The sequence below is a fragment of the Pantherophis guttatus genome, chromosome 2 (genome assembly GCF_059756535.1).
Source record: "Pantherophis guttatus breed Tessera chromosome 2, ASM5975653v1, whole genome shotgun sequence".
NCBI classification, from domain to species: Eukaryota; Metazoa; Chordata; class Lepidosauria; order Squamata; family Colubridae; genus Pantherophis; species Pantherophis guttatus.
In genome coordinates, this window is record NC_142064.1 from 245,075,022 (window position 1) to 245,097,496 (window position 22,475).

Sequence of the window (22,475 nt, forward strand, 5' to 3'; positions counted from 1 at the left end):
TCATATATTGCTTAGACAATGGGAAGGTGTCTTAACTTTTATAGCAACAGCGTCAATGTCTCTTAAACTATGATATTCTCTTTTTTTTAATGCTGTTTTTAGAAGACACAGCATTAAAATAGTAACTAAACTTATAACTTCAGGTAAAGAAAAACATAAAATCAAAATGGTATTCCAAAATAGCATTGTTTAAGGGGAACACAAGTAGAGAATTTTCTGTACCGTCTTTACAGTAAAAATGTTCTGTAACCTTCTCTAGATAATGTTTTACATAATGGATATTTCTTAATTAGAACTTAATAGAAGGGCGGTCCTTTCTTTCTCTCTACTCTCCCTTTCCATGCCTTATGGATATATTGTGATTCCTTATTTCTAAAAAAGAAAAGGGAAGATTCCCTCAAGCCAAACCAATTTCACATCCAAGTTGTTTTCTCAGCAATTAAACAAAAGTGGTTTGTCTGTGTCCTTCTACAGGGATTTTTTCCCCTCATTTTCCCACTCTAGCCTCATTGGCAATCTTCAGTCTCAAAAGACTATGGTATCGTGCTCTTGAAAGAGGTCCTAAAACAGCATCTAGTGTGACTAAAAAGGCCAATTCGAGAGGGGCAATCCCTTCCACACTGAGGGCCAGATACACTCTAGCCTACCCTCCTGGCATTTTCTGATGATCCACCAGGGTTAATCAGACGTCTCTGCTGCTGCTTACCTTTCTTGACATTAGCCAAGTTTGCTAGAGGTCACAGAGATATTAGACTTGTTTCTTCATGTCTCTTAGAAAATCTGTCATAAACTGATCTCACACAAATAATGGGGAGTCATTTTGTACCATGAGCTTTCATACTTTCACAGATCATCTGCACCAGTCTACATCCCGGGGAAGATATGGCTAAGGTGTTTAGGACAACTATTTTTCACCTTTCTTTCTAAAACTTCTTAACTTTTCCCTCTGGACTTATTTCTACCCTGCCATCATCCGAAATTCTGCTCTTGCATTGTCTCTCTGTTCATATAAGCATGCATCTAACTCACAGGTGTCAAACTCGCCACATCACGTTACCACCACATCTGGCCCAAGGGGTGCCAGTTTGACACCCCCTGATCTAAACAACAAAATGCAACAATATAATGTCTCCTATAAGCTTACACCTGCACAAACATTTGAATGCTTGCCTGTGTTTGATTATGTAGAATTTAATACCTTTTTGGCGCTTAACATGATCGGGTTGTATTGAATAAAACAACATACAAAACACATTAATATGGATGAAATGAGCAGCAATCAATATGTAAAGATCTGGGTAGAGAAGATTAAGGTTCGGTATTGCAACCTTCCAGCTTTTAACTGTCCACATAAAGAATTCTTTAGAACATTTTAGAAATACCTTAGAGAACCTCCATACAGGTAGTCCTCATTTAGTGACCGCAATGGACAGTGGTAATTCGGTTGTAAAGCTAGATGCTTAAATCATACTTCAGCTTTCCTTTGCTTCCCAGACCTGGGAAGATCATAAATGCGAGGATTGGCTGCAAAGAACCGGCCTGGTGGCTCAGCAGACTAATAGCATTGTGATTAACACTAGCTGTCTGCAATTACTGTAAGTTCGAATCTCACTAGGCTCAAGGTTGACTCAGCCTTCCATCCTTTCTAAGGTAGGTAAATTGAGGACCCAGATTGTGGGGGCAATAAGCTGACTTTGTATAAATATACAAAAGTATGAAGGCTATTGCTTAACGCATTGTAAGCCGCCCTGAGTCTCCAGAGGACAGCATATAAATCAAATTTTTTTTTAAAAAGTTATTTTTCCATCACCATGGTGTCTGTGAAGGGCTGGTGTATGAGGAAGTCACTAAATGAGGATTCTCTGTACAACTGTCACCATTGGCAATTAGAAACCGACAATTAGAAACTCCCTGCCAGAATGCTTGTAAGAATAAAGCAACATCAGTCCTGAATCAACTTACATTAGTTAGCAATTTGTTTCCATGCTCAATTGTTTATGCTTGCATTAATCTTTAAAGTGCTGAGGTCCATGCTCTTGCAGAGGCATTTTTCATATGAACACATTATAACACAATAATGAGTGGATACAGAATTTGATTGACGTAAACCAAGTGCAAGATATTTTGGTGAAGCAAAACCATACTACTACAAGCCCTTCTTGGAATACCTAATAACTCTCCTTTTTTTAGGGGGCTGAAATTTTTTATTTTGAAATGTCTCAGGCAGCTTGATTCTCTTGCTTTATAGGGTGGATCAACTTTATGCTATATTTAAGGCTGGTATAGATAAAAAGTCAGACATAATTTTCAAATACGTTAATATAAGATTAAACAAACTATAATTAGCGAAGAGCTATTTTATTTTTAAATAGCTGCTCTACTTGAAACACAGAGATAAGAATATAAAATACTGTCCTATTTAATCCATTTTCTTTATTGAGGGTGGAATGAATTTTTTTAAAAAAAAAAAACTGTCACCACGAGGTGACAAATATACCTTACTGATTTATTAAGGACAAACATTCAACTTTGCCAAGTGTACAACAACAGTCTCACAAATGAATAAAAGATGTACAATTTCTGCTTAATTATGCACCCACTCAGTTCAGATGTAATCTCTTTTTGGTTAATAAGATGAGCACAAATATGTGTCCCGTCCCCACCACTTCCTTCCTTAACATGTCAAAATCAAAGATTCTTCAGTAAATTCGTAACAATTTTCCCTTACATCCAAAGCAATAAACATTAAACTAAACCCACTAACTACTCTTTCCTTTTTGGATTTATTAGGGAGTTATTATTAATTAATTTAAGAAGCTTTCAAAATTAGCCCATTGAAAGGGAGGACTAAGTCTGGAGGAAGGTTTTTAATGATCTCATCCCTAAACTGAAAGGCAAAGATGCTTTGACTGAAATTCCACTCCTGGTAACTAGGTGGCGCTTGTTCAGCAACTTTATTTATTTATTTATTTTGTCAAGCATATATAAAATAACAGGTAAAAGTATAAACATAATCTGAATACATGAAAGTAAAAAGGAATATTAGGACAGGGACGGTAAGCACTCTGGTGCACTTATGCATGCCCCTTACAGACCTCTTAGGAATGGGGTAAGGTCAACAGTAGGCAGTCTAAGGTTAAAGTTTTGGGGGTTGGGGGAAGAAACTACAGAGTCAGGTAGTGCATTCCAGGCATTGACCACTCTGTTAGTGAAGTCGTATTTTCTGCAATCGAGTTTGGAGTGGTTTACCTTGAGTTTGTATCTATTATTTGTTCATGTACTGTTGTGGTTGAAGCTGAAGTAGTCATTGACAGGTAGGACACTGTGGCAGATAATTTTATGTACTATGCTTAGGTCAGACTGAAGTCGGCATAGTTCTAAATTGTCTAAGCCCAAAATTTGGAGTCTGGTGGCATAAGGAATTTTATTGCAGGTAGAGGAATGGAGGACTCTTCTCCAATATAATAAATGAGTTTAAACTTGCTTGGAATAAACATATGCCCATCATCTGACAAAAATTAAACATAAAAAAATTAATAAAATATAAAAATAATAAGTATGCATAATAAGTAAAGAAACAAAAGAAAACAAAAAAGCAAAGAAGTTCAAAGAACAAACTCGATGGACCACGAGGCCATTTTTGCCATCAATTATCTATGTTTCTACAATGATCAACAAATGGTAACTAAAAAATTTATTTTTGGAACAATATGGCATTTTGACTATAAAAGCCTTCCATATGAAACTGCTTAATGTCTGGTTAGTCTCTACGGCAGGAAGTTTCTAGTTAACTAATTAAGATTACAGAGCTGAGCTTGTTAATTTGTGGTAAGCACTTTGTAGAGAAGTGCTCCAAAGAAAGTAGCACAGGAAGAAATAGTTTGGACAATCTCTTCATCCTGTGATGGAGCACAAAAAGATGAAATATGGGTCAGGCACAAGACAACTGCAGCAAGAATAAAATTCTTATCTGAATGAGATGGCCGCAAACAGCCACATGGTTGGTTTAAAGGTAAAGGTAAAGGTTCCCCTGCACATGCGTGCTAGTCATTTCTGGCTCTAGGGGGCGGTGCTCATCTCTGTTTCTAAGCCGAAGAGCCAGCGCTGTCCAAAGACGTCTCCGTGGTCATGTGGCCGGCATGACTAAACGCCAAAGGTGCACGGAGCACTGTTACCTTCCCACCAAAGTGGTCCCTATTTTTCCTACTTGCATTTTTTACATGCTTTCGAACTGCTAGGTTGGCAGAAGCTGGGACAAGTAACGGGAGCTCACTCTGTTACACAGCACTAGGGATTTGAACCGCTAAACTAGTGACCTTCTGATCGACAAGCTCAGCATCTTAGCCACTGAGCCACTGCATCCCTCCAATGGTTGGTTTACCGACCATGTTATCTGGTGACCATTTCGTAGGAACCAATTGCAGTCACTATACGAGTACTGTATAAGAATCTTGGCTATGTAGTTGTCTTGCTAGTATTTTCTCCTGGGAAAAGTTGTTTCAACTTTTAACTTTTAGGCTGTCTTAGTAACCTCTCATCTAAGTAGCAGCCATGTCTAGCCTTGCATTGCTTCCAAACTCTGCATTCAAATTAAAAAAAAAAGAAAAAAGACTGCCATCTGCTACACAGCAGAATATTCCTCCGCTAATCGTAACCCTGACCAAAAAAGCAAATTACAGCAAACTATACAACTTAATAGGACCTCAGAAGAAGGATGTAATTCCTCCGCAAATCTTTGCAACCTCTGATAATCTCACCACACACCCCTTGTCTGCCCAATGTCAATTTTTAATTTTGCACAGCAGCAACTACAGAAATTCTATGTCGTTTTTTTAAAAAAATAGTGCCACATGAATCAGAACTACTAATGTGCTGGTCTATAGTTCTTGTTAGCCTCCATGATGAGTACAACTGCTAGGAGGGATTGCCCCAAATACGTGGATGGCCTCAGACTGCTTACTCCAATATATTTCAAAACTGCTTTATTTAAAAAGGCAGCTGGACTGGTTTTTGACGAAGAAGATGTTTTGCTTCTCATCTAAGAAGCTTCATCAGTTGTGACTATATGGTGGGGGGATAGATCACAACTGATGAAGTTTCTTAGATCAGAAGTGAGACATCTTCTTTCTCAAAAAACAGTCCAGTTAGTTGCCTTTAAAAAAAAAAAAAAAGCACTTTGGAAACAACTATGACCTGGAGGAGTGAGAATCTCCCTAGACATTTATTCCTGATACAGTTTCTGGCAGTACCAAAACAACATAGTTAACAAATAATGATACATTTAATGCCTGGAACCTGGAAGGATAAAGAACACAGAAGTTACATAGGACTAAAAAAAAATGAAAGCAAAGGCCTATTGGTTTCATTCATTTGTTTCTAAATCTTTCAACCTGTTTTTCATTACAAATAATCGCAACCACAAGCCCATTGTAAGGATAAGGGTCTGAAAGGGCCATAGTTGGGGATAACAATGACAGCAATATAATAAGCATGATGGGGAAAAAAGAGACTGACTGATAATAAAACTCAGGCTAAGGCACTCTGAACTTGAAATCCATTAGAGACAAAGAATATTCTCTTTTCACAGAGTAATAATCGTCTTAAGTATAAACCATGGAGAGTAAAGGGCAAGGACCTTCAAAAGCACAATCAAGATACGCTACGCTGACAAAAAGAAAAAAGAAAAAGAACAGCAAATGTCAAAATACTTTACTCACATTTTTAAACTATTATATAAATCAGCAGAAGTGGAAAAATAATCTGAGAAGCAATACCAAAAATGAGCCGTTCCCGGAAAGACTTTCAGCAATACTGTTGAACTGAAGTACAATGTTCTAGGCAGCTGAATTTCATTTGTTCAAATTCCAAGGCAAGTGTCACTTTTCTCTGTGGCCCCAGAAATGGCAGCCACCAAATCAACATCTCCAGGACATTTTGTTGCTTCAGTACGGGCATCCACAGATGGTGACTGTGGATTGCAGGATCGAAGCCCCGCTCCCTTCATACGTGTGCTGCATATGCATCACATATAATAAAGGGGAGAGAACTCTGACCGTGCAGTTGTGTCCGTCATCTTGTCTCTGTGCCCCCCTCTGGCACCCCTATGCCTGAGAAGTAACACCAAATGTTATCTGTGTGCACATTCCCCCAGTCAAGGTCCATGGTATCTAAGGCTAACCAAGTTATGTTTGTGCCTGAGACCGAGAATTTCACAAGTCTTTGTTTCCCAAACAGCACCAATGTAACAACAACAACAACAACAACAACAATAGACTAAGTTAATCACTGGCTGCCCTTTCAGGATATTCAAAACCAGCTGCCTAAGGTGATGTTTCACACTAACTAATAGCAACATTGGTCCTCAAGATGGCAAGTGTTATTTTCCATCAAGCAAACATTTCACAGTTAATGAGCTACCTGAAAAGCTGCCCCAGTTTTTTTCACCTGAGGTATTTTCTTGTCCAGCCCAACTCACCTGAATATGCCCAGTAAAGATCCCCAGATGCCTTCCGCCTCCGGATCTGCACCAAATTGCCGTGTCGACTTTCATGCAGGGGGCCATCATAACCTTCAGTCAAAGCTAGGGAGGAGGAGAAGAAGAGGGAAAAGCAGAGGCAATTAGCCAAGTGACAATCCCATATAGAAAATTAAATTGCATAGCTATTATTAAATATGGTATGCCATGTTTCTATTCCTCACCATCCAGTCAGAGCTGAAGAAGCTTCTTGAACAGGGCTGTCAAACTCCCGGCCCATGGGCCAGATGCGTCACGCACTGGCCACGCCCAAACCCCGGTTTAGTGAAGGAGAAAAAAGTCCCAATATGTCACATGATGATGTCATGACAACGCGAGTTTGACACCCCTGTTCTTGAATGAGAAGCGAAACATCTTCTCCATAGACATATTATTAAAAATGATTTGATCAGCAACCTCTGTGCCACTGAAAAATACACAGGTTAAGGCACTATAATTTTATATTGAGGAATTCATCATCTGTATGATAGAACTGCTTCCCCCAACCTTTGTCCTCTGCTTCCTTGTTTACTGGTAAGATCATACCTTCCCCAAATTAGGCTGATGCAGGTAAATAAATCAGCAACTATTGCACCAATAAAGGTAAGGAGAATTCACCTGGCCACTGCCACCTGAACAGAAGAACCAACATTCAATCAAAGGGGTTGCAGGGTGACATGTAGCAAAGCCATCAATTCTGCTCAGCCTATTGAACCAAATTGTTTTCTAAGCCACAAATTTTCAAGATGTTATGGGCAGTGGCCTTAGAAATCAGAAGAGAGATGCTATGTGTTTCCAACATGGGTATTTTGTTTATTTATGAGAAAATTTATAAGACTACCCAACTTATTTACAGTAACTCCCTGCAGCTTACAAAAATAAAACCTCAATACAGAAGCCAATAAACCTCTACCACAGCCTTGGCAACAACAATCAGGCCAACCATTTTATGGGCTTCATATCACTTCTGGGTCCCCAAGCCTGTTGGAAGAATGTCAGGGCCCTTTGAGAGAGTGTCAAAGTTGGGGTCAATCTTATCTCTGCAAGAATGATGTTACAACAGGAAGGGAGCCACCATCGACAAGGTCCTCCTTATTGGTCTCACTAGACTAGATGGACTTATTTAAGAGATGGGACTCATAACATTCCCTGTCAAGTAGATACAGTATGATTGGAAAAGACAGTCCTTCAAATGACCTAGTCCCAGGCCATGTAGAGTTTTAAATGTGACAAACAACACCTTGAATTGGACCTGGAAGCAAATTGGCAGCCCACCATAGAATATATCATATTTCCAGAAACTGGAATAATGAACTATGGTATCATCTGGAGATTATTTTCACAGACATGTTACCTCCTGCCCGTGTAGTTTGAACATGAAACTCTCTCTCTCTCTCTCCCTCCCTCCCTCCCTCCCTCCCTCTCACACAAATACACACACACATGGTTTGGAAACTCCAAAGTTTGCTCATTATTTTGTAAAGCTTCCGTTGGTATACAGTGTTCTCTTAATAAGAATACTACTGGTTTTCTTTTGTTTCCTCTTTTGCTTCCTGTGGTCAGCACAAAACAGTCCTTATTACTTCTTGTGCACCTGTGCTCTAAGAACCTAATTTATACAGTTCTTAATAATCTTTTGTCTCCAGAAAGGGCTTCTGCCTGGAAAGGGCAACAAGAAGATTCATCTGATCGTCAAAAAATTCAAAATAATGCAGAAGAAAGAAAGTGGCTGCACCTTGTAAAATCTGACACCCCCCCCCCCCAAAAAAAGCAAGATACCATTGCCTGGAAAGAAGATTCTTAAAAGAAAGAAAACGTCAGATGGAGCAATGCCACCTTAGATGCTTTATTATACTGATTAAACTGTATATCACCCAGAGCCCCTCTATGAAGGAGATGGAGGGTTAAGAAGTTGGTTATATAATAAGTAAGTAAGTAAGTAAGTAAGTAAGTAAGTAAGTAAGTAAGTACCCTTTGTTGCTATGTAAATTATCATCATGAGAACTGGCCTGATTTTTTTTTTTAGCTATGACTAGGTTTGTTTATATTAACTCAAGTCATGCTTCCACTCAGGTGCCTTTGTCTCAGGATACATTTTACTACCACACATCTCTGCTTCCAAATACCTATTGACCCTCTGCTATCCCAGTGGCCTAATTACAGCTCAACTTTGCCTTTTATATCAACACCACAGCCTCCTACCAGAAGCACTCTATTGGCCTTCGGCTTCGGAAAGAACCCCAGGATATATCATATCCGTCCTTCTTCAGATTACTCCCTTATGCATTTCTATCTAGGCAGATAAGAGATTTCAAGAACACTGGACAATTCTCATAATTGTACAAATCAGCCCTGTGGCCTATGGACCCACGGTTTCCAGCTATCTTTTAAAAATCATTTTCTACGTTCCCCTCTTGGTCTTGGAAAACCCCTTGCACACTTGTGAGCCATTCGCCCCCAATCTAAGGTGGGGATGGAAGAATCTGAGTTAGAATGCATGTTAGCTTATCAGTAGAGGAGGGTCATGTAGGAATAGTGGCTTCATTAGAAGAGCTACTGAGATAGTGTTAATTCTTGGCAAACAATTTCACGGGCTACATCTCCTTTGACTTCCATCTACAAACTGATCAATCAACGTTCAGTTCCTGCCAGGAATTCACATTCTGGCAGAAAGGGACACTTGTTTGAAGAGAACAAGGGCAGAGAAACTTCGTTCAAGACAAGTTTCCTACCCAAAGGTAGGAGTGAGAGTTCCAGAATGAGAGAAGTTCCTAATAAATGAAGAGAAGAAACCTAAATTCCTCCCATTCTTGCTGTTTCATGTTGGGAAAAGGGAAGGATGAAGAAAATTGAAAAGGTGGATATTTCTCCAGTTCCAGACAATGGGGAAAAAAATGGGAAGGGGGCAGAGAATATCCTGCAACCGCACCCTATTAAAAGGAGGGAAGGGGAGAATCAGAAGGGGAGAAAAAGAAGGAAGCAGGGAAAGAGATGGTGCAAGGAATAAAGCTGGTGAAGCAGAAACCAGTGACTTCCAAGTTAGCAAGAATCAACAAGTCAGCAAAAGTCTAAAGGCAATGGTAAAGCAAGAGATAAATTTGTACATTTATTTTTTCAATTGTGTCTGCAATAAAGAGGCCCTTCCTTCCTTCCTTCCTTCCCTCCCTCCCTCCTTCCTTCCTTCCTTCCTTCCTTCCTTCCTTCCTTCCTTCCCTTTTTGTATGATTCCTCCCCCTCATCTCCTACAGCACCTCTGGGTGTCTAACAACACATTAAAGTAATAAAATAAGCAACAACATGTTTAGTCCCAAATCCATGGCAGATACATCTAAGTGTCCGCTGTAGGCAATACCCAGAGCAACAATAAAAATCATGCTATCTCAAAACCTCAAAGCAATCTCACCCCCACACCAAGGAACACAACCAAGCCTTTAAGGTTTTCTGAAAAGCTGGCAGGGACAAGGTGTTCCGGAGTTTCCTACTGCAAACAAAAAGAACAGCCTACCTGGGACCTACCTGGTGATAATCTTTTATCCACAGGACCCATAGCCTTTCATTTCAACTTATGGGATGGACTAAAACAATTGAAGAGAAGCTACCCTACAAGTAACTCATTACTACCCAACAGGTGTCAACAGGCACCTTAAATCACACTTGGAAGTCAGCACAGCTCACAAAACAAAGCTGTAATGTGGCCATACCAAGGTGAACCCATCACCGCCCACCCTGGACCAGTTGCAGCTCTAAGATGCTGTTCAAGGATAACCCCATGTAGAATACGTTGTAGTCATCCATTTTTGGAGGTGACTTAAGTCCAGGAGCTTCTGTCAAGTAAGCTAATTTGCAAATAAGGAGTTAAGTGTTTGGAGAGTTGTGATTTACAGCTCTGACAAATGGGAAGCTTGACACACTGCCTACATTAAGTGCATACAAAAGCTGAATGGGTTGTTACAATGAAAAACGAATAAATGTGCTAGCCTGAGCATGACTGACACAAAAGCAATCAGAAGCTCAATCTGTTAAACGGGACCTCTGAGTGTAAACAAATTGAGTGACAAAACTTTCCAAAAGGTTGTATAGGAGCAGGTCTAGAGTTGGAGTTCCTACCATAACAAAATAGCCAAGAAAGGTATTGCATAGTTAAATATCTATGGAAATTCTCAGTCATCCAGGCCATAGTTGTCCCAAAGGTGCTTCTCATCCAAGAAGCTTATTCAGAGCTTCTTCAAAGCTTCTTCAGAGCTTCTTGGATGAGAAGCGAAACGTCTTCAAAGAAAAACCAGAAAATCCAGTTGCCTCTTGAAAAAGCACCTTTGGGACAAGAAAGGTATTGTTACAGATAATAAGAGATCTTCAGAAAGACATATAGATGCCAACCATCTTGGGGGTCCATCAATTTTTTATGCAACCTATATCCTGGAGAGAGAGAAAAATTACCTTCTCTATCTTGAGACATAATAAGGTGGTGTATCATTTGGAAGTAGACAAGAACTTTTAAAAATAATTTATAGCTGTGTAAAAGATATAAGCAATAGCAGACTATGCTTATCTGGGGATATTATCTATGATTTCTGTGATGTATTTCTATGATGCGTTAAGTGTCAACCACCTAATGTGGCTTATTGATGAAAATAACCCTGGTATTATACTGTTAAAATGTATCTGTGGGGAAAAAAACTGAGTTCATTACAGTAAGTTTAAATCAATTCCTACCCAATACTAAAGAGAAAAGCAACAAGCTGAAGATAGATATTTAAAGGATTATCTTTAATTACAGAGAAGAGACAGTTCCTCAATGAATTGTCTTTTATAGTCAGTCGCACTAATTAAACTATTTTCTTCATGTGGGTTGCTATAAGAAATGCATACTGAAATGGAATAGATAAATCCAGAAAACCAGAAACATATAGCTGGGCCGTGTAGAAGATCTATTGACTTCAAATAAACTGATTCAAAGCATACCTACCCTGTAAAGCCAAACAAAATTCCTTTTCAGTAGTATACAGAGAACACCAGAAAAAAAATTACTAATACCATAACAACAGTTCTCTGGTAGAAACTCTGCAGGTAGTCTTTGCTTAACAACTGATCTCTCAACTACCATTCAAAGTTACAACGGATCCCCCAAAAGTTATTTACGACCTAACTTCAAAGTTATGACTGCTTCCCCATGACCACGGGATTGCATTTCAGATGTTTGGCAACTGGCTCGCCTTTATGACCAGTAGCAGTGTCCTGTGGTCACATGACTGTGACTCGCTTTAACAACCACATGATTCGCTTCATGACTGTGGCAATGTGCTTTATGACCGTCGTCAAAACAGTTATGAAACTGAGACAGGCCATGTGGTAACCCACTTAACAATGAGGGGTCCCTTGGTGCTCTCTGAGCTTGGGTGTTTTCTTGCAGGCATTTAATTACCCAAACCAGACTACCGGTAGCACTGATGGCGAAACAGTTACAGAGTTGGAAGGGACCTTGGAGGTCATCTAGTCCAACCCCCTGCTTATTCTGCCCCAGCTACGAGTCCCAAGAAGTGTAGCACACACACACAGCTCCAAAAACTCCGTTTAATACAAACAGACCCCTTTCAAAATGCAGGCTTTAACCACAAATGTCCTTATCAGCCTGCTATGAATTACAGAGATTAAACAAAGTCCGATAAGGATTGGCAATCAGCCCAGAAACCAAGTTGTAACAAAAAACTCACTCTCAAAATGCTCTGCGTAGGACCAAATGTTGTTTCCAGCAACGTTTGCTATCTCTGTGTGAACTTAAATAGGCTAAGGGAGTGGCCACTTAACCCCAAGCCTTACTCTCGAGGAGACCTCCTCCTGAGTAGCTACTCCTGCCTTTTGGCAGCCTTGTGTGCTCGAGCATGAGAAGAGGTTCCTCCACTTCACTCTCTTCACTTGAAGGAGCCTCTGGAGGTTCTGAAGGCCCTGGCTGAGTCTCTGCCTCTGGCACCACATTCTCTTCAGCCTCCTCGCTGTCCGACTCGAGCGCTGGCTGCACAGGCTGCTGGTGCGACACCACACCATCCTCCTTGTCGGGATCAGCCACAATCCGCGCAGGCCACTGGTGGGCCACAACACTGCTCATGCAGGAGACCTGTACTAGGGATTAGAACCGCCGAACTGCCGACCTTTCTAATCGACAAGCTCAGTGTCTTAGCCACTGAGCCAGGCATTACCTAGTTTGGGTAATGAAATATCTGCAAGAAAACAAGCAAGCTCAGAGAGCACCGAGGACCCCTCATGTCAACCCTGAGCAAAATATTCTCATATTTTGGTATCATTCAACAACCGCAAAATTCTGAGCTCAATTGTGGTCATTAAGTGAGGACTACCTATATGGAAATATTTGTGTCAATATGGTCAACCCTGTTCATTTCATTGGAAACAGAGAGCACAAACACAAATCCTGCTGGATTACATTTAAATTCCATCCTTGAAATTCATTTATTAGCTCCCGAGGGAGAGTTGGAAGTTCTCGTGTGGTCAGTGTGAGAGGCATTTATTTTATTATTCATATTTCTACGCCGCCCACTCTCCGAGGTCTCTGGATGGCTTACACCAAAGACAGTATACTAAATAGCATATTGCCCCCAACAATCTGGGTCCTCATTTTATCCACCTCGGAAGGATGGAAAGCTGAGTCAATCTTGAGCCGGTGAGATTTGATCCGCTGATCTGCTGAACTAGCAGTCAGCTGAAGTAGCTGCAGTACTGCACTCTAACCACTGCGCCACCTCGGCTCATGTACCTCGGCTTTGTGGCATGCACACAAAGAGACCAATGTAAGGCACCAGGAATCTGAAAAGCAGAGATTTGGCCAAGAGATACATCCTAGCAGAATAGAAAGATTAGACATTTACTCTCTGGTGCACTTCTATGCAAAGCTAGAGGAGGTTTTTCATTGTAATTATCAGCTCAGTATAAATACAGATATAAATGTCATAACAGTCCTATAACACAGCCTTTGCCAATCTGACAGATATGTTGAACAATTACTTTCATGTATTTTTTTCCACGTGGTGAATGATGGAGATTGTCGATCACGGTTTCTTTAAAAAAAAAATCTGGTTGAGGAAAGCTACTTCTGTGTCAGGTTCCTCATTCTGGTCTGCTCCTCAGACTGAGGAAATCCTAGCTAAACTGCAGAATTATCTACTATCAAACTGTTTAGATCAAGAAGATCCCAGATTCAATGGCACTACAGGTAGACCTCAACTTACAAGAGTTCATTTAGTGGCCATTCAAAGTTACAACAGCACTGAAAAAGTGACTAATGACCATTTTTCACACTTACGACCATTGCATCATCCCTGTGGTCATATGATCAAAATTCAGAGGCTTGGCAACTGACTCCTATTTATGACAGTTGCAATGTCCCAGGTGCATGTGATCACCTTTTGTGACCTTCTGACAAGCAAACTCAATGGGGAAGCCAGATTCACTTAACAGTCGTGTCACTAACTGATTAACTGCAGTGATTCACTTAACAAACATGGCAAGAAAGGTTGTAAAATGGGGCAAAACTCACTTAACAACTATCTTGCTTAGCAACAAAAATCTGGGGCTCAATTTTTTATTTTTATTTTTTTAAATTTGATTTATATGCCGCCCTTCTCCGAAGACTCAGGGCGGCTTACAATGTGCTCAGCAATAGCCTTCATCTTTTTGTATATCTATACAAAGTCAGCTTATTGCCCCCACAACTGGGTCCTCATTTTACCTACCTTAGAAAGGATGGAAGGCTGAGTCAACCTTGAGCCTTGGCGAGATTCGAACCCTGCAGTAATTGCAGGCAGCTGGTCTTAATAACAGGGTGCTTTAGACGTATTGTGGTCGTATGTTGAGGACTACCTGTATAATTGGGGTCAGAAGAATTCCGAAAACTGCCAAGTATTGTGCCTGAGGGACTTCATCTCACATCAATCTATAGAAGTCTATACTTCTTCCCCGCCCCATCCACTTAAAATTTAGGCTAGAAGAGAAAAATTTAAATCTAAAGCAATAACTAAAGGTTCAACATGGTATCTAACACTGGTACAATTTCTCTGTAAAAAGAAAAGTGTTAATTTCTTAGTTCCATGTCTCTGCTGGACTTTCCAAAACTACAAGGGTAAAGAGAACAGATTTAAAGAGTTTATAGATTCTGAGGAGAAAACACTCCGTCAGCACTCAAAATTTAATCAATTGTAAAATCTTTTGTACTTGGAATCTGAGTTCCAAGAATGGCAGCGTGGCTCTTCTATGATATGGCTATGAATCATGCTATTGATTTCAAGTATCTTCTGTGCAGAAAATTAAATTATGCAAATCCAGGCCTTTATGAATCCTTTACTATAGTGGTGTAAAATTGAGCACTTGCTTAAGTCAGCATCTTATTTATGCAATTAAACATCTGATGCACCTCTGAAAATGTCCAACTTTCAGTCATCTTGTGGTAGGTTCCCGAAATGATGATAAATCTAACTTTGTAATGGGCAAGAAGCTGAAAGCACTTGTAACACATAAGGTGTTCATCTGATAAAGAAACAAACAAAAAAGAAGAGTAATACAGGGTGGAATCTTCAATGAACACCTGCGCTGTTTCTAGTAAGGTACAACATGTGGAGAGAATATTATTTTTAAAAAACAATATTTTTTTTCAGACACCCAAACATAAAATACATAATTTCTGAACAGAGTATTGACCGAGTCAAAATTCATACAGCTTATTTTCTCCATATTTACTATATATACTCCAGTTTCTGCCAATATTCTATTTTCCTCCTTTTATCTATTTTTTTATAGAATATATAATCAGTATTACCATCCGCCCTTGCCTCCTTATCTTCACTTATCTCAATTTTTTAATCTATTGAAACCCTTTACTTTAAGCACAGTCATTCAAACATTTAATTTTTCACAATTATTTGTGGAGGAAATATTAAAAGGGGTACAAATGATTACTTCCTTTTCATTTATTAAAATCCCTGGACTTCTAAAAGATTATCATCTTCAGTACTCTGTTTAGGTTTAGTACCCAAAAATAAGACATCCCCTGATAATAAACCCAATCTAAAAAATAAGCCCTCCCTGAAAATGAGCCCTCCCTGAAAATATTTAAATGCATGTGCAGCCAGTGCCCGCCATTTCCTCTGGTTAGGGTTAGGGAGACAGAGCTGAAAATCAGGTAAGACTGCAAGTCTTGCTCCATGTGCCCCAAAATAATAAGAGCTCTCCGAAAATAAGGGCAAGCGCTTATTTCGGGGTCAAAAAAAATATAAGACAGGGTCTTATTTTGGGGGGAACACGGTACGTATATATATTTGTATATGTGTGTGTATGTTTGTGTATGTATGTACAAACATACATACTTCCTTAAATGGACCATTTTTAAAAGCAAAAACAGCAAAAGTGTAAGTATATTATAAAAAGTATTTTTCTTTAAATATACACATATACTTGCACACACATATCAAAGAGATCCTTCCCTAGCCCTATTTTAAATGACCTCAGCGCATTGTAATTTTCACCTGGTTTTTATCTTAACTCAAAACTAGTTAAAGTGTTTTGTTTCTCAGTTTGAGTGTGTTGGTGCCTTTTGGTCAATGTTGAATCCTGAAGTTGCTTGCCATTGCGTTCATCCTAAAACTGAGAGACAAGGAGTAGCGTATATACTTAACATGAATATAATGATAAATTTTACTGTACCACTAACAAAGCATTCTAAGCACAATTTCAATGGTAGTCTATCACTCTTAGTCCCCCCCTCCCCAAATAGTCACTTTTTTCATACTTTCATTCTTTCCTCTTTTTCTGCCTAGCATTTCCTCCTAGTGAAACTCTTTGGGTTCTTCTTATTTTTACTTTGAGTGAAAGGATACTTTTCCCCAAGCCTTCTGCTACCTCCCTTAGTATGTAGTATGGTGACCTTCTGACTACTCTAAAAATCCATGTTCTGCAAAGGAATTCTGTTTTAGCATTCTAGATACACACTGGGAAGGGTGTTTGCTGCTGTAATCAATCAATCAACGGAACATATTCAGTGCCTTTCCAACCATAGGAATTATTATAGATTCCCCGTGCCAGGCTCTACCCAGGAAACTCTGTAATCTATAATTATAGGGAAGTTATTCGTAGTTAGGGATTTTTAGAAAAAGATTTGAGATACTAAATAGTCTATAGCTGTTCAGAAAATCAAAAGGAAGCATCTCCAAGACATCTCATCTATGCTATATAGCCACCATGCAAAACATTTTTATATGTACATAAATACTGTACATAAACATACATGTATATATACACACACAGACACATATACCAGGGGTGAAATGTTACCGGTAGTAAAAAAAAAGCTACCGATTTGTCTGAACCAGTATTTCCCATGATCAGCTGTGCCACACAATTTATATTCACTAGAAAGCAGGATTTCCTAATCTAAATCTAGATTTAGAATCTAAATTCTGTGACACAGCTGTTCCCCTGCCCCCTCGCTGTTCTACTTACCTTGTTAAGCCTCCTTTTTCCACGCAAAGCATGCATTTGGCATGCAGTGTGCATGTGCGTGCAATTGGCATGCACCGCGCAGGCGCAGGCAGTGAACCGGTGGCAATCCCGGGAGGATTTAACCACTGATATATACACAGACAGAGAGACACATACATACACACATGCACAGACACACACATACACAAATTTTCTCAGCAACTCTAAAGTAGACAAATACCAAGCCCTATAATATTCCCATTTTGAATCTTTTAAATCTAAGAGATTCTGGAGCCTAGGACCAAAAGGTTTGTAGAAATGTAACACAACTCACCCTAATTGGGGGTAGGATTTTTTTTTAAAAAATATCTATAATGCGTTTCCTAAAGACTTGACAGAATGAAAGCCAAAAAATTAGAAAAAGAGCAGAATAAAACTGCATTCTTTTAAAACAGCTTCATGCTTCATGGGACCCTGAGGCAAGATTAAAAGAGTTGGGGCCTGCTGCCAGAGGGTTTGTTTTTTTTTTTTTTTATGAAAAACAGCAGGAAAAGTAAGTTAGCCATGCATCCACAAACAGTTATTGTAGATTAGTGCTTTTCTGCCTAAGCAAAGTAGAAGTAGAATTTCCTAACCAATGTATCATGTTACAATCATTTATGGAAGAGACAAGGAGAACGACTCTGGGTTTTGTTGTTCAGTTCAATTATTTGTAGGAGAAAATCTGAGAGCATTCCTTCTGTCTTAAGACACAATTAAGATTCCTGGAGCACAGACCCTCTATGGTGGGTTTCAAAATTTTTTACTAACGGTTCTGTGGGTGTGGCTTGGTGGGTGTGGCAGGGAAAGGATACTGTAAAATCTCCATTCCCTCCCCACTCCAGGGGAAGGATACTGCAAAATCCCCATTTCTTCCCAATGAGCTGGGACTTGGGAGGAAGATAAAAGGTGGGGGTGGGGCCAGTCAGAATTTTTACTACCGGTTCTCCGAACTACTCAAAATGTCCGCTACCGGTTCTCCAGAACTGGTCAAAACCTGCTGAAACTCACCTCTGCCCTCTAGGATACAAGAATGACAACCAAGACTGCTGCCACACAATGCAACCTCAAGAATAATGGGAATGTTATTTTTTGCTAAATTTAACAATTTGGTGAGGAAAAAAATAAAAGGCCTGGCAAATGCCAGCACAGAACAGCCTTTACTGTACTCAGACGCTAATTAAGGTAAGGCCTGGTTAGTTCTCGGGTGGGAGACTTTCAGGAAATTCCAAGGGATTTGGAGAGTTTTAAAAAATACCAAAAAAGAGGAAATGGCTGAACATGTTGTTGCTAGGAAAGCTATATGGATGTGACCAAGGGTGACTTTATTTTAAAGATAAGACAGATAGAATCTAAAGCTATACTAAACGTATTTCAGAAATAATCCATAGAATCTATGACTCTATGGCTGGGTTAAAGCATCATGCTAAGCCAAGATATCTTTTTGTTGTTGTTTATTTGGCTTAGAGGATTATATAAATACAGCAGCCGAGACTTCTAAATCACCCTCTATTGTCAATGGTAAGTAAACGGTGGGGTCCTTGGACATCTCCGAGCTTGGCTGCTTTCTTGCAAATATTTCATTACCCAACTAGGGTAATAATGTCATGATGTCTCTGAAGAAATGTGGCAACTTGAAGATGCGTGAAGTTCAACTCGCAGAATTCTCCAGCCAGCTTTTCCAAGTTTTTAAAAAAATGCTGTGCTAAATCATGGCCTGCTTACTTCTAATTTATTCTAAGTAAACTATAATTTATTCACCAACAGAAGAAAATATTTGTAGCGCATGGTTCAACTATGGCAGGGGTCTCCAAAGTTGGCCACTTTAAGCCTTGTGGACTTCAACTCCCAGAATTCCCCAGCCAGCCATGCTGGAATTCTGGAAGTTGAAGTCCACAAGCCTTAAAGTGGTCAACTTTGGAGACCCTTGAACTATGGGGTCTTTGGTGCTCTCTGAGCTTGGTTGCTTGCTTGTACATGTTTCATCACCCAAACTTGGTAACATCATGATGTTATGAATTCTGGCAGCCGAAGTCCATACTTCTTTAAAGTTGCCATGTTTGGAAACAAACAAACAAACACTGGTTTAGCAGAATGTTGGAACCAGGGCCGGATTTAGATAAAAAGAGGCCCTAGGCTATTCCACTTATGAGGCCCTTTCACCTATAGTGAAAGTGTAATTTTAATTTTGCTAACAATTTGAATGTAGGCCCCTCTTGAGCTTGAGGCCCTAGGCTGAAGCCTAGTTAGCCTATAGGAAAATCCGGCCCTGGTTGGAACCCAATGCAGATTTCACAGATTCTTCAGAGATTAGACCAGCCCTCAGTCTATGTGGAGAGCAACAAGGAAGCATCAAGGGAAAGTGATTTCTTTGCAACACACACACTTCCAGAGCTGTAAACAATTCCTGCTCCCCAGCTGAACGACCTATTATCTCCTCTGTCAGCTGCTTCCAATGCACACCTGTACAACCCCATTACTGACAAAGCTCCTGCAATATTAATGGTTGCTTATGTAGAACAATAGTTTCCCTCACAGTTCATGGAGTAAAGTAGTCTTATCATGCCCAATTTCCTTCTATTTTAATCAACATAAAATGTCAGATCCAACACACTGAGTAAAATAACTCTCTCTTTATGTCACACAGCCACCGTTAGCTGAAGCAATGAAATCTCACACTGTTTATTTAACATTCTAATCGGCTTCCCATTTGCTCTGTCTCATATTAAAATTTTCAATCAAATGCACTTGATAAGTGCCTTCAGAGGTATAGTAAAGCAAATCCTCTCTGAATATCTTTCACAACTTTTGGAGGTTAAGTTAGAGATATACCACAAAAGAAAAGTTGAGCACAGAAATTGGTTTACTCTGCACACCATTTCCTGAATAAACTCTACATAAGGGATGTCAAATTTGCGGCGTCACGTAACGTATTGAGACTTTCCCCCACCTTCGCTAAACTGGGCGAGGCTGGGGTCAGCATGTGACATATCTGGCCTGGGGGCCACGAGTTTGACAGCCCTGCTCTACATACTGTCTATCTTACTATTAAAATACCATATCTGAGATATTAGTGCAAAAAAACAGAATATGAAAGCTAACCATTCAGCCTGTAAAACCACATAATTTTCACTACTTATTTTTTTATTTTAGATATCTTGCTGTTTCTTACCAAACTGAAATCTTGCCTACATTGAAATCATGTTACTGATTATTAAACAGATTCTTAATCCAGCTCAGAGGCATAAAATACGAATTTACCTAATTTAAAGTAATGGGAGTTTATTGTACACAGAAGCATAGACATACATCTTAATCGTTATGCCCTTATCAGTTAGACATGCCTAAGGTTAACTCAGTTTACAAGCTATTTGTGGTTGGCACATGGGTATATGTTACATTTTTTTTCTATAGTATTTACTTATAAGGTCTGCAATTATATTTATGATGTAGTTATGATTTCCGACTCACCGTATTTCCTACATTTTAAATGAATATATACAACATACAAACTTAAATGCATATTGAACATACAAACTTATAAGGATATACTAAGGTGACCAACCTTTTTACAATGAGAAGGAGGACACGTGCATGTGTGCCATGTCATGTTTCAGTAAGAAGTAAACAAAGCCACTTGCGCACGGCACACTCTCTCAAAATAATTCTCCTGTGCGGAGTGCATGCGTCTCATAATCGTGTCTCGCTGCACTGTACCGAGCCTTGATGAATCGTCATGTCAAATATAAATACATCACATCACACGCAACGGATCGGATCGGCATCGATCGAATATGGAGATTTACAGATTAGTCTTCAAATATTGAAAAGGAGGACATGTAGGAGGACACTTTTTGAGAGAGGACAGAACTTACAAAAGAAGGACTGTCCTCCGTAAAGGAGGATGATTAGTCACCTTACATATACAATCCGATAAGCATATACAATATACAACATACAAACACACACAACATACAATAGGGAGTCCAGCAGGGGTGGGTTCTAAATTTTTTACTACCGGTTCTGTGGGCATGGCTTATTTTGTGGGTGTAGCTTGGAGGTCATGTGACTAGGTGGGCGTGGCTAGCTGGTCAGAGTCATTTCTGGAAGGTCCTCGCACTTACGACCCGACTCATTTGTTTGCTTTTAACACTGATCAGCTGTAGGACGACCCTTTGAAGCCCCGCGGCAAGAGTTTAAACAGTTTTTTTCCCTCTAGTCATCAGCTGGGACTCAGGAGGCAGCAATAGATTGGGGGTGGGACCAAATAAAAGGTAAGAATAACGTGGGGGGTGGGGGGGTGGGAGGGCGGGGGGGAGAACCGGTTCGGTGATGTCATATCGTCACTGCTACCGGCTCGGCCGAACCGGACCGAACCGGGAGGAACCCACCACTGGAGTCCAGAATGTGCGTTTTATTTCTATGCTGTTGAACAGTTATATGAGGGAACTCTATTTTTAATTTGGTGTTGCCTTACGGTTTAAGGTGTTCAATTTATTATGTTTCATAGCCTGCCCTGGCTAAGATGAGTAGCCATATAAATTGGCTAAAGGAATAAATAAATGTATTTACAAAAGTATGCTTCCTCAAGTGCTAATCATCAAGTTACAAATGATTAAAGCTTAGTATTGCGTGATGCTTCTTATCTCTATTCGGTTTTATGTTGTTATTCCAACAAATGTCAGATATAAAAGTTATTTTTGATCTCCAATTGCTGAGCACATTGACATAGCACCTCTAAGAACGCCTGTTAGTACAAATTGGCAAAAAAAGAATTTTATTATTAAAAGCCAAAATCAAATGCATATACTAATTTTTATCTCTAACCTAGCAAGTTTCTGCTCAGTCATGTTTCCCATATTCCCAACATATATAAATATGGATAACAATAACAATAATAATTCTTTATTGATTGCATGTGGCTGTATCAAAGTTAAAAAACAACAGAAAATAATGGCACATATGCAGGCTATTTATCATTCCTGAATTCAACCAGAATTTGTTCTAGGTAGTATATCCTCTTTAGATTGATCTTTGACATTTCATTTTTCCTAATAATACCTAAGTCTGTTCCCTCCAAGAAGTATGAGAGCTTATCCAAATTATCATATTTAGATTTTAAGTACGGTAAATCTTAAGTAAGACTTTAAATGCACAGCCCTTTCCGCAAAGTGTAGTTTACAATCAAACAGGTATGTGTAATCTTTAACATCTGGTACAATATATGCTCTCAGTCTTCCTTCAGCTGAAAGTGCATGGAACTTTCATATATTACCATGCAATTAAGCTGTACAAAATATGCTCTAGAGCAGGGGTGTCAAACTCGATTTCATTGAGGGCCGCATCAGGATTCTGTTTGACCTTGGGGGGCTGGGGGGAGGGCGTGGCCATCTTGTTGTCACTCATTGAGCCTCCGTTTTCAGGCACAACAGCCTTCTGCAGC

At 39.6% G+C, this 22,475-nt stretch overlaps 1 protein-coding gene across 4 annotated transcripts in view; it reads right to left on the reverse strand.

Moving 5' to 3' along the window:
• PTPRG (protein tyrosine phosphatase receptor type G) overlaps positions 1-22,475 on the reverse strand; it is a 725,247-nt gene that overhangs the window by 535,376 nt on the left and 167,396 nt on the right. For all 4 annotated transcript variants that reach the window (XM_034408792.3, XM_087883749.1, XM_034408794.3 and 1 more), the window contains exon 2: positions 6,476-6,580. In XM_034408792.3, coding sequence (XP_034264683.2) covers positions 6,476-6,580 — 105 coding nt within the window. The remainder of the gene's footprint in view (positions 1-6,475; positions 6,581-22,475) is intronic.